Source organism: Symphalangus syndactylus, chromosome 17 (genome assembly GCF_028878055.3).
Source record: "Symphalangus syndactylus isolate Jambi chromosome 17, NHGRI_mSymSyn1-v2.1_pri, whole genome shotgun sequence".
Taxonomy (NCBI): domain Eukaryota; kingdom Metazoa; phylum Chordata; class Mammalia; order Primates; family Hylobatidae; genus Symphalangus; species Symphalangus syndactylus.
This window is the reverse complement of record NC_072439.2, coordinates 17,549,298-17,563,091: the sequence shown is the minus strand read 5'-3', so window position 1 is coordinate 17,563,091 and position 13,794 is coordinate 17,549,298. Positions and strand designations below refer to the sequence as shown.

Here is a 13,794-nt window from a genome sequence, read left to right as displayed (position 1 = left end):
GCTCTTAAGTGAGAACAGGTACTGGAAGTAGAGGGTGAGTTTATGTCTTTGCACATGCGTCTAATGTATAATATCCAAGCCAATTCTATTTGTGCATTGTTAATATTGAGAAACACTGATTGAGTGCTTGTTAAATGATAAGATCCTTACCAAGTACAGTGGATAAAAGACTACAGCTTGGTTTTTTGTTTGTTTTTTTTTAGGATTTGTAGTTTTTTGACAGGGGGAAGGAGGAGTGTTTTCTTGGTAGGTTTTAACTATTGTAAAACGATGTAATTCATGCTGTACTAATGAGTTGAACACTCCTTATTTTGGCCTTTGTTGGAGCCCAAAACAAGATGATGTCTCTTAAAGGTAGGAAAGGAGAGAAAAAGAGTCCAAGGATTTACCAAAAAGACATTTCATATTCTATCAACCTGATTCTATAACCCTGTGAGCTGCAATTCAAAGGGTAGCCCACAGACCAGTGCCAATAAATGATATTGGTCTGTGACCAGATAATTTGAGAACTTGAGTGTAGATGTTTAAAATTTTGTCTTATTGATTAACATAATAATAACAATTGGGCTTTAATTTGCTTACCTTCTTAATTTCCTTTTTCCAGTAATTTAAATTTAAATTGCATACCTTCTTAATTTCCTTTTTCCAGTAATTTCTTTTTACTGTATCTTACCGAAATATCAGTCTGTGACAGACTGAAAGTAACCGTAATAATAATTTTAAAACTAGTCCTTTATCACAGTTAGTGTGAGAAGCACTATCTGAGAAGGCAGAACCTGGTTTTGGGCTTTTCTTTTTTAATCTTCGGAGTTTCCACAGTGCCTAAAGTGGCAATTTTATACAGTAAGTTTCACCACAAAGGCCAGAGGCAATTGTGTTTACAGGGTTTATCAGATGGAATCCCAATAAAAAATAACCAGAACACTCGAATTGGGTAATTTGAGAAGAGCTTAATAAAGGGACAGTCTATAAAGTTGTAGGCAGGCTGTGGTAATCAACAAAGGATACTGCAATATTTCAGAGCTAGTGATAGCAAGGTAACTTACTGCCTTTAGGACTGAAGGGCTAAGGGAGCAGGCAGTCACTAAAACCTGAAGAAAGATTTATGGGATGACAGCTGCCGGATGGAGGCCATGACCTTTGGTCAATGGATATGGAATATGGCCATTCCACAGCAACCTCTAGGGAAAAACCTGGGGGAATAAATATTCTGACTTCACTCTTGTCCCTTCCTTGGATCTCTTGCTGGCTTTCCCCATTGGCTGAATCCAACTGGTAGCTAATTGGCAAGGGAATCCACTGATACAAGCAGAACAGGAAGGGGCTTTAGTGTATATGAAGTGGCAAGCTTAGAAGGCCTCTGTCTACCCACTTTGGTCTACCTGCAGTCTGAGGACCTTTATAGCACAGTATACCGTGAGCATTTCCAGAGCAGAGAATGTGTCTTATATGTCATAGGTGTGTCATCAATACTTGCAAAAGCAGGGGATAGAATGGGTGCTGGAGAGAGAGTTTAGGAAGACAAGAGTCAAGTTGTAGATGTTTCAAAATTTGTATTATTGATTAACATAATAATAAAAATTGGGATTTAATTTGTATGTCTTGGCTAACTACAAGTCCTTCACACCACAGGCCTGGCCATACAAGATCAAGTCTTGCAAGTGAAAGTGGAAATAGCAGAAGGTCCCTGTCATCCTGAGATTGCTCTCTCTTTTTTTTTTTCCTTTTTTTTTTTTTTTTTGAGACAAAGTGTCTCTCTGTTGCCCAGGCTGGAGTGCAGTGATGCAATCACAGCTCACTGCAGCCTCCACCTCCCAGGTTCAAGTGATGGTCCTGTCTCAGCCTCCTGAGTAGCTGGGATTATAGGTGCCCGCCACCATGCGCAGCTAACTTTGTATTCTTAGTAGAGACAGGGTTTCACCATGTTGTCCAGGCAGGTCTCAAACTCCTGGCCTCAAGTGATCCACCCGTTTGGGGTTCCCAAAGTGCTGGGATCACAGGCATGAGCCACAGTGCCCAGCCCTGACATTGCTCTCTTAATCAGCAATTCCAGAGCCTCTTTTCCAGCGGAATTCAGATGTAGATTATGTCAGTTCATTCACAAGTCTGAGCAATGGAAAAGAATGTGCATGTTTTGACCCAAAAGCTTGAGAAGAGAGACAGGAGTTACACAGTGGTCTGAGATTGAGGGACTGGAGACAAATCTAGGGAAGTCTTGAGGAGGTAGGAGTTTAGTCTGTTCAGAGGGAGAAGAGATGATATCTAGGGACAGGAGTAAGTGTGAGAAACTTGTACAGATAAGGAAGGAACCAATGTTCATTCACAACTTGTTAGATCCATGATCTCATGGATGCTTTCTTCTTTGCAGTTCAGCTTTTCCAGAATTCTGCCCTTTCCAAAAGGAAGACGGTATGATTAAGTTCCAGGTAAGTTAAGGGTTTCTTTCACTTTAAATATACTGTTCATTCTGAGGAACCAGACACTTCTGTTTTCTGAAAGGAGGTCAGCATTTTTTGAGTGACTACTGTGTACTAGGTACTTTATCTGCTCATAATGACTTTGTGAGGCAGGTGATGTGACTCCCTTTATAGAAGTGAAGAAACAAACTCACAGATTTCAAGATGTCTACTTTGGTGCTACTCTAAGTGTGGTTCACGTACCAGTACCAGTCCATGAACTCCTTGTCACTGCCCCAGGAGGGAAAAAGAATCGAGAGTAAATTCAGAAACTTTTATAGCAATTTGGTGTTGCTGCAGCATCCGAGTGCATGGGCAGCATATACATGACCATACTCTAAATGTCGCTGCTCCACTTCCATAAGCAGCAAGATGTGAATGGGTATGTATTGGTCAGAGTTCAACCAGCAAGGCAGACCTCATAGGAGATATATTTTAAAAGATTAATTGTAAGGAATTGACTTATATGATTATGGGGGCTAACTAGGCAAGTCCAAAATCCACAGGGCAGCCCCTCAGGAAGGGTGGGCCGGAACTCTTGGACACAGACTGAAGCTACTGTCTGTGGGTGGAATTTCTCCCCCTCCCAGGGAAGCCTCAGCTCTGCTCATAAGACCTTTCAGTTTATTGAATCAGACATACTCAGATTAGTTAGAATAATCTCCCTTAAAGTCAACTGATTATGGACTTTAATCACATCTACAAATTATCTTCATAGCAATACCTAGATTAGTGTTTGATTCAATAACTGAGGACTGTAGCTTAGCCAAGTTGACACATTAGAAAGGCCATCACAGTGTAGCAGAAGGATTTTCTTTTAATCATGAAAAAAATTAATGATGAAAATACACAAAAGACAGCAAAGGGTATTATGATCCTCCGTTTGCAGTACCCATCATGCAGTTTCAACAATTAACTTTTTGCCAAAGAGATTTGCTTAATCTCTTTTTCAGTTTTTTTCTTTCCCAAAGTATTTGAAAGAGGCATGTTATTTCACACGGTATTGGTTTTTCTCTGAGCATATCACTTTCGTAGAGTACCTTATTATATATGCAACTAAAATGAATGAGCTCACACTTTTATCCTGCCTGGAAACCATCTTGCCCAAGTCCAAGATTCATTAGGTACATTTTCTATCTTCTAAATTACACTAACAGTTTACCAAATGTTCACCACTACATCACCCAGGTCACCATTTTTCCAGCCTCCTGTAACAGTGTCCTCAATGGTTATGGCCTGGACCTAAAGCCAATGCCATGAATATTTGGTAGCACTCTGCTGGTTTTGGTTAGCTTGGGTGTGTCCTCATAGTGAAGACAGAGGGGCAAGAGAGCAAGTGGACACGTGAGATTTCTCAAGGCCCTGGCTTAGAACTGGCACATTATCCCTTCTGCTTCATTTTGGTAGCCAGAGCAAGTTACATTACCAAGTCAAAACTAAAGGGGTAAGGAAACACACTCTGGTCCTTTAGTGGGATTGGTGAGCATGGAAGAGGATATTTCTAAACAGCAATCTAATTTACCACATTCTCTATGTATTTTAGTATATATTTCCTTAAAAATGGACTAATGAGATAATCAATAATTATTTGGTATTATCTAATACCCAGATAATAATCAAACTTCCCTGATTATCTCAAAAAAATTTTAACAGTTGGTTTGTTCAAATGGGATCTTAACAATGTCTATACTATCATATAGTTGGTTGTTATATCTCATAATCTCTTTTAATCTAGAGAAATCTGCCCCTCTACTTTATTCTCTCCTGCTATTGACGTGTTGTAGAAACCAAGTTTGGTGTCCTGTTTTCTTTCCTACATTTGGAATGCATTTGTTTGCTTCCTTTTGGTGTCTTTCAATGTGTTACTCTATCCACAGTATTTCTTGTAAGTGGAAGCACCAGATGCTTGAATAAATTCAGGTTCAAGGTTTTACAAGAATTCTTCAGAAATGGTTTTACAAGAATACTTCATAAAGGAAAAGATTTAAAGATTTTTTGCATGTATTTATTGGCTTATAAATTTTGGTTTCTTAATATTTGGGGGCTGTCCTTATACCTGCATCCTATGGCAGTCACTGCCTAGGATTCCTACAAGGGATCCATCCAGCTACAAGGGTGGTGGGGAAATGAGTGTTTTGTTTTTCCAGGCTCTATAGTTGAGGCAGAGAAGGGAGAATGGGGAGTAGGCTGGGTGAACCGCTATTCCTAACCCCTTCTCCCTATATTGGAACACCCCAAGTGGGCTTCAGGATGTCTGTATTTCCTGAACGATTAACTCCAATTCAATTTTGTTGCCTCCCACAGAAGAAGGCATACAGTAGTGCTACTGAGAGAGTGGTGCAATTAGGACAACAGTGCTGACTGCCCTAGATTTTATTTTTAATCATTGTCAGATTTTGGTAATTGGACAATTGTTAGTAACGTATTCTTTGTGCAGTCCTTTGTAACTGCTTACAACTTTCGTTTGAAAGCTCTCCTTTATTTAGAGATGCAGAGTCTATTGAGAGAACATACTTGGAAATACTTAACTCTGAGCAGTGTGATATATGCAGCAATAGAAATATTTTATGTAAAAATTGGTTTCTTGATTAGGAGATGGTTATTAATATCAAATTATTCCCCACATCCTTTTATTTTAAGAAATTTCAATTTATCGAGAAAATGAAAGAATAACATAATGTGTAATCTTCACCTAGATTCACCAATTGTTAACAATCACCCACAAACATATGCATAATGTATGTATATACACACACATATCTATATTTTATTTTGATGACGCAGTTGGGATAAATTTCAGGCATCATTATAATACATCCCTAAATATGTCAGCTTATATCTCCTAAGAATAAGAGCATTTTCCTACATTTCCACATTACTGCTAACATACTCAAGAAAATTTCACATTGATACCATTATTTTTTAATACTTAGTGGATATCCAAATGTTCTAAATTATCCTAATAATCTCCCTCTTCCCTTTTCTGTTTTTTGAATCTAGGAGCCAATGCTTTAAGTTACCCTGTCTTCTTACTTTCTTTTAACATGATAAAAATAGATTAATCTGCCATGAAAAAGTGAAAATACCAGACCTTGCTGTGTGATGGGAAATGAACTCATGAAGCACTACTGGACTTGTGTATCAGCACAACACCTTAGTATAGATTTATCTGCGCCTATGTCCTGGGTCATATTTTATAATTTGATTAATATTGTCCTTTGGGAATCCCTGATTCAATAGGATTAGTGCCCTTATGAAGAGAGACTCAACAGAGCTTGCTCTCATTCTCTCTCTGCCATTTAAGGACACAGTGAGAGGACAGCTGTCTACAAGCCAAGAGAAGAAACCTGAATGAAACCTATCTTGGTGGTACTTCATCTTAGACTTTCCAATCTCCAGAACTGTGAGAAATAAGTTTTTTTTGTTTGTTTAATCTAACCCAGACTATGGTATTTTATTAAGGCAGCCCAAACAGACTAACACCTGTCATTTGTGTAGGATGTGGCATGTGGTTGATGTTTTAGGAAAGGGTGACATTCAAGGATGTGGCTGTAGTCTTCACCAAGGAAGAGCTGGCACTATTAGATAAAGCCCAGATAAACCTGTACCAAGATGTGATGCTGGAAAACTTCAGGAACCTCATCTCAGTGAGTGAGTAACTGAGCATCAGACCACTGGACCTGTTTCCTCAAATCATCATTTCAAACCAGATAGAATATTCCAGTTACATCACAAAGAGAACGTTGACCACTGGAGAGAAAACTCCTAAGAGCTGCATGCACAAGTTAGGACCCTGCAGTTAATGAGCTTTTACAGATCAGTGTGAGGATGTGGCTTCTTGTGATGGGTTGGTGAGGGAGCTCTCCCCAAATCTTGCACCCCTAGCCCGTGGGCATTCAATGCAGGTAGTAAGCCCTCCCTCCCCTCCTCACATATTTAGGCTTTCATTCTTTCCTCATATTTCTCAGAATGAGACGGATAAAATTCACACACCACCAAAGACCTTGATCTATTGGTTGCTTCTGGAGAAAAGTCAATGTTTATCCAATGTTTTGGATAAACCAGTGTTAATGGAATCATGGGAGAACTTTGGTTTGGTTGGAACTTACAATAGTCAACACTTAACGGGTATATAGTAAGTGTAATCTAAGTGTTGGCTTATCTGATTACTTTTTGATAAATATCTAACCTCATTTTCATTTCTCAGAGGTTCATATACAGTTAGGTATTACCTAAGTTTAGTTTATGAGATAAAAATATGGTTTGGCTATGTCCCTACCCAAGTCTCATCTTGAACTGTAGCTCCCATAATTGCCATAGGTTGTGGGAGGGGCCTGGTAGGAGGTAACTGAATCATGCAGGGGGGTCTTTCTCGTGCTGTTCTCATGAGAGTGAATAAGTCTCATGAGATCTGATGGTTTTATAAATGGCTGTTCTCCTGCACAAGATTTCTCTTTGCCCGCCACCATGTGAGACGTCCCTTTGCTCTTCCTTTGCCTTCAACCATGATTGTGAGGCCTCCGCAGCCATATGGAACTGTAAGTCAATTAAACCTCTTTCATTTATAAATTACCCAGTCTCACGTATGTCTTTATTAGCAACGTGAGAACAGACTACTACAGATAGTTGCTGTTATTATCCCCCTTTTATGGATGTATTAGTCCATTTTCACAGTGCTGATAAAGACATAGCCGAGACTGGGCAATTTAGAAAAGATAGAGGTTTAATGGACTTACAGTTCCACGTGGCTGAGGATGCCTCACAATCATAGTGGAGGTGAAAGGCAAGTCTCACATGGTGGCAGACAAGAGAAGAGAGCTTATGCAGAGAAACTCGCCTTTTTAAAACCATCAGGTCTCATGAGACTCATTCACTATCATCAGAACAACACAGGAAAGACCCGCCCCCATAATTCAGTCACCTCCCACTGGGTTCCACCCATGACACATGGGAATTGTGGGAGTTACAATTCAAGATGAGATTTGGGTGGAGACACAGCCAAACCATATCATTCTGCCCCGGCCCCTCCCAAATCTCATGTCTCACATCAAAACCAATCATGCCTCCCAACAGTCCCCCAAAGTTTTAACTCATTTCAGCATTAACTCAAAAGTCCACAGTCCAGTGTCTCATCTGAGACAAGCCAAATCTCTTCTACCTATGAGACTGTAAAATCAAAAGCAAGGTAGTTACTTCCTAGCTACAGTGCAGGTACAGGCATTGTTTAAATACAGCTGTTCCAAATGGGAGAAATTGGCCAAAACAAAGGGGCTACAGGCCCCATGCGAGTCTGAAATCCAGCAGGGCAGTCAAATCTTAAAGCTCAAAAATGATCTCCTTTGACTCCATGTCTTGCATCCTGGTCACACTGATGCAAAAGCTGGGTTTCCATGGTCTTGGGCAGCTCCACCCCTGTGGTTCTGCAGAGTATAGCCTCCCTTCTGGCTGCTTTCATGGGCTGGTGTTGAGTGTTTGTGGCTTTTCCAGGCACACGGTACAAGCTGTAAGTGGATCTAGCATTCTGGGGTCTGAAGGACAGTGGCCCTCTTCTCACAGCTCTACTAGGCAGTTCCCTGGTAGGCACTCTGTGTGGGGGCTCTGACATGTGGGAATTATGGGACATGACACATGGGAATTATGGGAGTTACAATTCAAGAAGAGATTTGGGTAGGGACACAGCCAAACCATATCAATGGATGAAACAACTGAGTCACATAATTAATAACTTGCCCACAATCACACAGCTTATAAGAAGAACTAGGATTTGAACCCTCCTAATCTGGTCCTAAGTCCTGTGTTTTTAATAAATAACCTCGTGAAACCAAAGTGTAAACTGTAGACACAGGACCTTTCGCATAAGTCTGCATATCCCTGCAGTTGTTTCTCAAACTGCAGGATAAAACCCTCTTGATGAGTCCTGAAATCAAATTACTGTGTCATAACTAGCAATTTTTAAAAAGCAAAATAGATTAATAGAACAGAAAACAAAAGAATTCATCAAAGTACACTGCACATAGTATGTAACTATCAGCGGAGCAAGTTTTAGTAAGCAGTCTGTGTTGATGTTTCTGCCTATTCCTACTGAGTCACAATGCTGATTTTACTGTGGGTTACAATCAAAACAATTGGGAAACCATTGCTTAAACCCTATTCAGGGCAGCTCATGGTCTCCCTTTCCCTGATACTATCTTATAAACTAAAGTCACTTTCAATAAAACAACCCAGAAAGGACCTTGAACCAGAAGCAGTATCTAGTGGGACTTGACCTTGATAATCATGCCATTTTGAAACCCATCTTAGGGTCCCAAGAATATGATCATCCTCTTCTGCCTCAGCCCCCTGTTTGTTACATACCATAGTCTCGCTTCCCTGGGTGCCAGGCCATTGACGGTGCCACAGTATCTGTTCCCCATTCTCATAGTCATGGCTGTCTGAGATTCTGTGATAACTTAAAAGAGCAGAACTTCAGGAAATGGATTGTAGGGTCTGAGTGGTCTCTATCTTTTCATGAAGACAAAGAACCTTGGGGAAAATAAAAAGGATGTCTCTTAAAGCTTGTCTCAGAGGTTTACACATGCATCCCCGCACAACGCCAGGACCATATTTCACAGTGTTTATCCCCATTTCAATCCCCATTGCCTTTTTATCCCCATCCCCTTTAGGCTCACCACGTACAGTTGTGCAGGTTGTACACAAACATTTGTGATAGTCCTCCATATGACAATGATGTGAAGGAAGAGAAGTTATCAGGAGATAGGACTTGTTGCTTGTTTCTGAAACCTCTTGTGACCCTTTGTGTCCCTTACTCTGCCCAACATATAAAAAACACTCCATCAATATGTATTATTTATATACACACATACACTACATAAAATGGGAGCCTTTCCCATACCTTTTGTAGCAAGATTATTAAAGGCTTTTTATCGACTACTCTTATAGCAGGGAGGTGAATTTCTTCCTTCAAAAATTTTTCCTCAGATTTCCTTTTTTTCTTTTTTGCAAAGTGGGGGTGGAAAGGTCTTGCTCTGTCACCCAGGCTGGAATGCAGTGGCACAATCTTGGCTCACTGCAGCCTCTGTCTCCCAGGATTAAGCAATCCTCCAACCTCAGATTTCCAGTGGCTGGGATCATAGGCAAAACTGAGCCAGTTTTTAATTTTTTTGTAGAGATGGGATCTCATCATATTGCCCAGCCTGGTCTTGATCTCCTGGGCTTGAGTGATCCCCCCACCTCAGCCTCTCAAAGTGTTGCTATTACAGGCATGAGCCACTGCACCTGGCCAAGATTTCTCTTAATTTCCCTACAACACTTGATTTCCAATTGGCAGCTCACTAGTTAGAATTACTGTGGCTCTAATTGTTTCACATGTCAATAGAAGGCAGGGACAACTTCCCACCCCATCATATTTCGTTTTCTCAAAACCTCTGGACAGATGATTGACTTGTTCTCTTAGCCAAGTTCTCTTTCTTCTCATAAGGGACGGGATTAAAAACAACATTTTGAATCTTCAGGCAAAGGGGTTAAGTTACGTTTCACAAGAAGTGCTTCATTGCTGGCAGATTTGGAAACAAAGGATCCGGGATTTAACTGGGAGTCAGGATTACATCATGAACTTTCAAGAAGAGCGTTCCCCACATTTAAAAATGTTTCCCTCTGTGAAGAGTGGGCAGGCATGTCTCTTCAGATTTCTGAAAATGAAAACTATGTAGTAAATGCCATTATCAAAAATCAGGATATCACAGCATAGCAAGGCCTGACACAGGTTCTTACCCCAGAATCGTGGAGGAAAGCCAACATAATGACCGAGCCCCAGAACTCTCAGGGAAGATATAAGGGAATTTACATGGAAGAGAAATTGTACAGATGTGCTCAGCATGACAGCCTCAACTGGACCTCACGTGATCATCATGAGTCCCAAGAATGTAAAGGAGACATCCCAACTGCAGGAAAAACTTTGGTATGAAATCAACAGTTGAACAACATAATGTGGCCCATGTATTACCACAGCCTTTCACATGTAATAACTGTGGGGTAGCTTTTGCAGATGATAAAGATCCTCGTGTCCATCACAGCACTCACCTAGGAGAAAAATCTTATAAATGTGACCCGTATGGAAAGAACTTTAGTCAGAGCCAAGATCTTATCGTTCATTGTAAAACCCACTCTGGCGAGACTCCCTATGAATTCCACGAATGGCCTATGGGCTGCAAACAGAGCTCAGACCTTCCCAGATATCAGAAAGTCCCCTCAGGAGACAAACCCTACAAATGTAAAGAATGTGGCAAGGGTTTCAGGTGCAACTCCTTCCTTCACAACCATCACAGAGTCCACACAGGGGAAATGCCCTACAAATGCAATGCATGTGGGAAAGGGTTTGGATTTAGGTCACTTCTTTGTATTCATCAGGGAGTACACGCAGGGAAAAAGCCCTATAAAAGTGAATAGTGTGGGAAGGGCTTTGATCGGAGCTCGAAATTTCTTGTCCATCAGAGAGTCCACGCTGGAGAGAAGCCCTACAAATGCAGTGAGTGTGGCAAGTGCTTTAGTTCAAGCTCTGTTCTTCAAGTCCACTGGAGGTTTCATACGGGAGAAACCTTATAGGTGTGGTGAGTGTGGAAAGGGCTTCAGCCAAAGTACACACCTTCACATTCACCAGAGAGTCCACACAGGGGAGAAACCATACAAATGCAATGTGTGTGGAAAGGATTTTGCATATAGCTGTGTTCTTCACTCTCATCAGAGTTCACACTCGAGAAAAACCATATAAATGCGAAGTGTGTGGAAAGTGCTTTAGTTACAGTTCATATTTTCACTTACATCAAAGAGATCACAACAGAGAGAGACCATATAAATGTGATGAGTGTGGTAAAGGCTTCAGTCGGAATTCAGATCTTCATGTTCATCTCAGAGTCCACACAGGACAGAGGCCCTGTAAGTGTAAGGCATGTGGTAAGGGCTTCAGTCGTAATTCGTACCTCCTTGCCCATCAGAGAGTGCATGTAGATGAGACACAGTACACACATTGTGAGCGTGGCAAGGACTTTCTGACTCATCAAAGACTACATGAGCAGAGAGAAACATTATAAACATAGTAAGTCAGGGTTCAATTAGGAAAACGGAAGCCACACTGTATTCCAGATGATAGAGGCTAACTCAGCCTTTGGGAGGGCTGGGGGAGCAAAAGACAGGGAAGCTGCCATCGATGATGTCAGCATGACAGGCAGGGGTTTGCACTGGCACAGGCGCCAGCAGCCACATTGGCAGGCAGGAGGGTCCCCCTGCACAGCTGAGGGGTGATGATTGCCTGGGTGGTGATGTTGGCCATTAGATGCGCCTCTTCTGCTGGCAAGTGTGTGGCAGTAGCAAGTAGAAGGACAAGCCTGTATTTGATGCTGGAATGCAGAAGGGGCTCTTCTGTGGCTAGGTGTGGGACCCTGAGCAGGAATGTGGAGAAATGGGCAGGTAAATGCATCACGTTGGCCAGGAGATTTGCAAGGACTTACAGCTGAATGATGATAATGGGGAGTGAGTGTGAGGCCCTGGGGGTCTCTGAGTGTAAAGGAAGATAGGTGTGGGGCCCCCGGGGAATATGTGGGAGCCATTGCTGTGTAGATGGAGGTAGTTGGGGAATAATCTGGTGAGCTCTGTGAATCTCTAGGGTTCTCCTGAATGCTGAGGGGTGACTCTTGCAGAAAACTGAGGATGCTTGGAGAATAGCTGGGAGACACAGATGAGGCCTTAAGGAATGGTGGTATAGAGGTGACAGAGATAAGGGAGGAGCACAGTGAGGTCTATGAGTTTCTGGGTGACTCCTGTGTGTTAGGGGCTTACCCAAGGAGAAATCTGGGGATGGCTGGAGAGGAGCTGGGAGACACAGGAAAGTCCCTGAGGGTTGCAGGTGAAGAGATGGGAGACATGATAGAAGAGGGCCCTGAGATTTGTGTCTATAGGTGATACTTGGGTTTGGGGAGCTGAATGTTGCAGTAAGCTGGGGATTATGAGAGACAATCTGGGAGACACAGGAGAGTACCTGAGGGCCTGGAGTAAAGAGCTGGGAGACATGGGGCCAGAGCCCTGTGAGGTCCCTGAGTTTCTGGTTGTTACATGGGTGTCAGGGCCTGACTGTTACAGAAATCTAGGGATGATTGGAGAGTAATTGGGAGACATGAGACTCCCTGAGGGCTGGTGGTGAAGAGATGGGAGACATAGGGGAGCATCCCATGAGGTCTATGAGTGTCTCTGTAATTCTGGGTGTGGCAGGCAGGCTGTCACTGAATATGAGGAATGTTCATGGCTTATATATTTTTTATTTTTACTTTAATTTCTAGGTCTCATCATGGCTCATATATAACACTCAAAACATCATTAAACCATCTAATCTAATATTCAACCATATCATTTCTTTCTTTACACGACTTGTGAGATAAGTAAGATATCAGTTAAAATTTTCATTTCAGCATTTGTTTTTCTCATATCCCCTTTGTGCTTCTTAAAGATGGGTAAAATAAGACAGACAGACTTGGAACTTTGTTCAACTGTCTTAGGAAAAGACCATTGCATGGGCACAGTCTTTCAACCCTACTGGGCCATGTAAGACTAGGCCTGGAGCCTGGAATACATCCTTCCCAAGAAGATACTTAACCTCTTTCAGACTCATTGAGGGTTCTTCAAAGTGTGGGTCAGTGGTCCCCAAGGGATGCCTGCAGCTTTCAGTATTTCACACTCCATGAAAACATCAGCAACTGTTTTCCCAGACCTAACACTGCCAGGTGTGCAACAATCTCTGGATTAATCCTCATAGAGATGGCTCCACTTAGGGCCATCTCATAGGGATAGAATTTTGCTAAGGATAACCCCATCAGTTACCCTTTAAGTTTTCTTTCCTTTCCCAAGATCAACCTCTATTATCTGGTCTCTCAGTTCAACTTTCAGCTTATTGCCTTTCTGGGATCAGAGGCTTCAATATATGGTAATCCACAGGATTCAAATTCATGATTCAAGGGAAAGGTCAGAAAGACAAGTTAATCAAATCTTAAATATCAAAGAGTAACTAAAACTCATGAAAGCATTCTTGCAAGCATAATTTAGATGCTCAGCACTGAGCCAGGGAAGCACCCTTCTATTCAGAGGACTCTGACATCAGGGAACATATCCCAGAGGAAAGAGACAATACTACATGAGAGGAAGAACAAAAACATGAAAATAGAGTTCCTTAATATTGCTTTGCATATATGAAAATAAGCCCACTTGCCCTCTATACTTCCCACGCATTCTCAGTTCTTCATATGAAACCATTTCTGGCCAAAATTTCTAGTTACCTATTTCCAGGAATCTATTT

The 13,794-nt window shown here is 41.7% G+C and overlaps 1 protein-coding gene across 1 annotated transcript; it reads left to right on the top strand.

The window, feature by feature from the left end:
• Positions 1–2,411: 2,411 nt before the first annotated feature.
• On the top strand, positions 2,412–11,542 carry ZNF285 (zinc finger protein 285). Its single transcript, XM_063620993.1, is given in 7 exon segments — positions 2,412–2,426; positions 5,981–6,107; positions 9,915–10,094; positions 10,097–10,384; positions 10,387–11,044; positions 11,046–11,192; positions 11,194–11,542. Coding segments are annotated over 7 exon segments (1,764 nt in total).
• Positions 11,543–13,794: the final 2,252 nt, after the last annotated feature.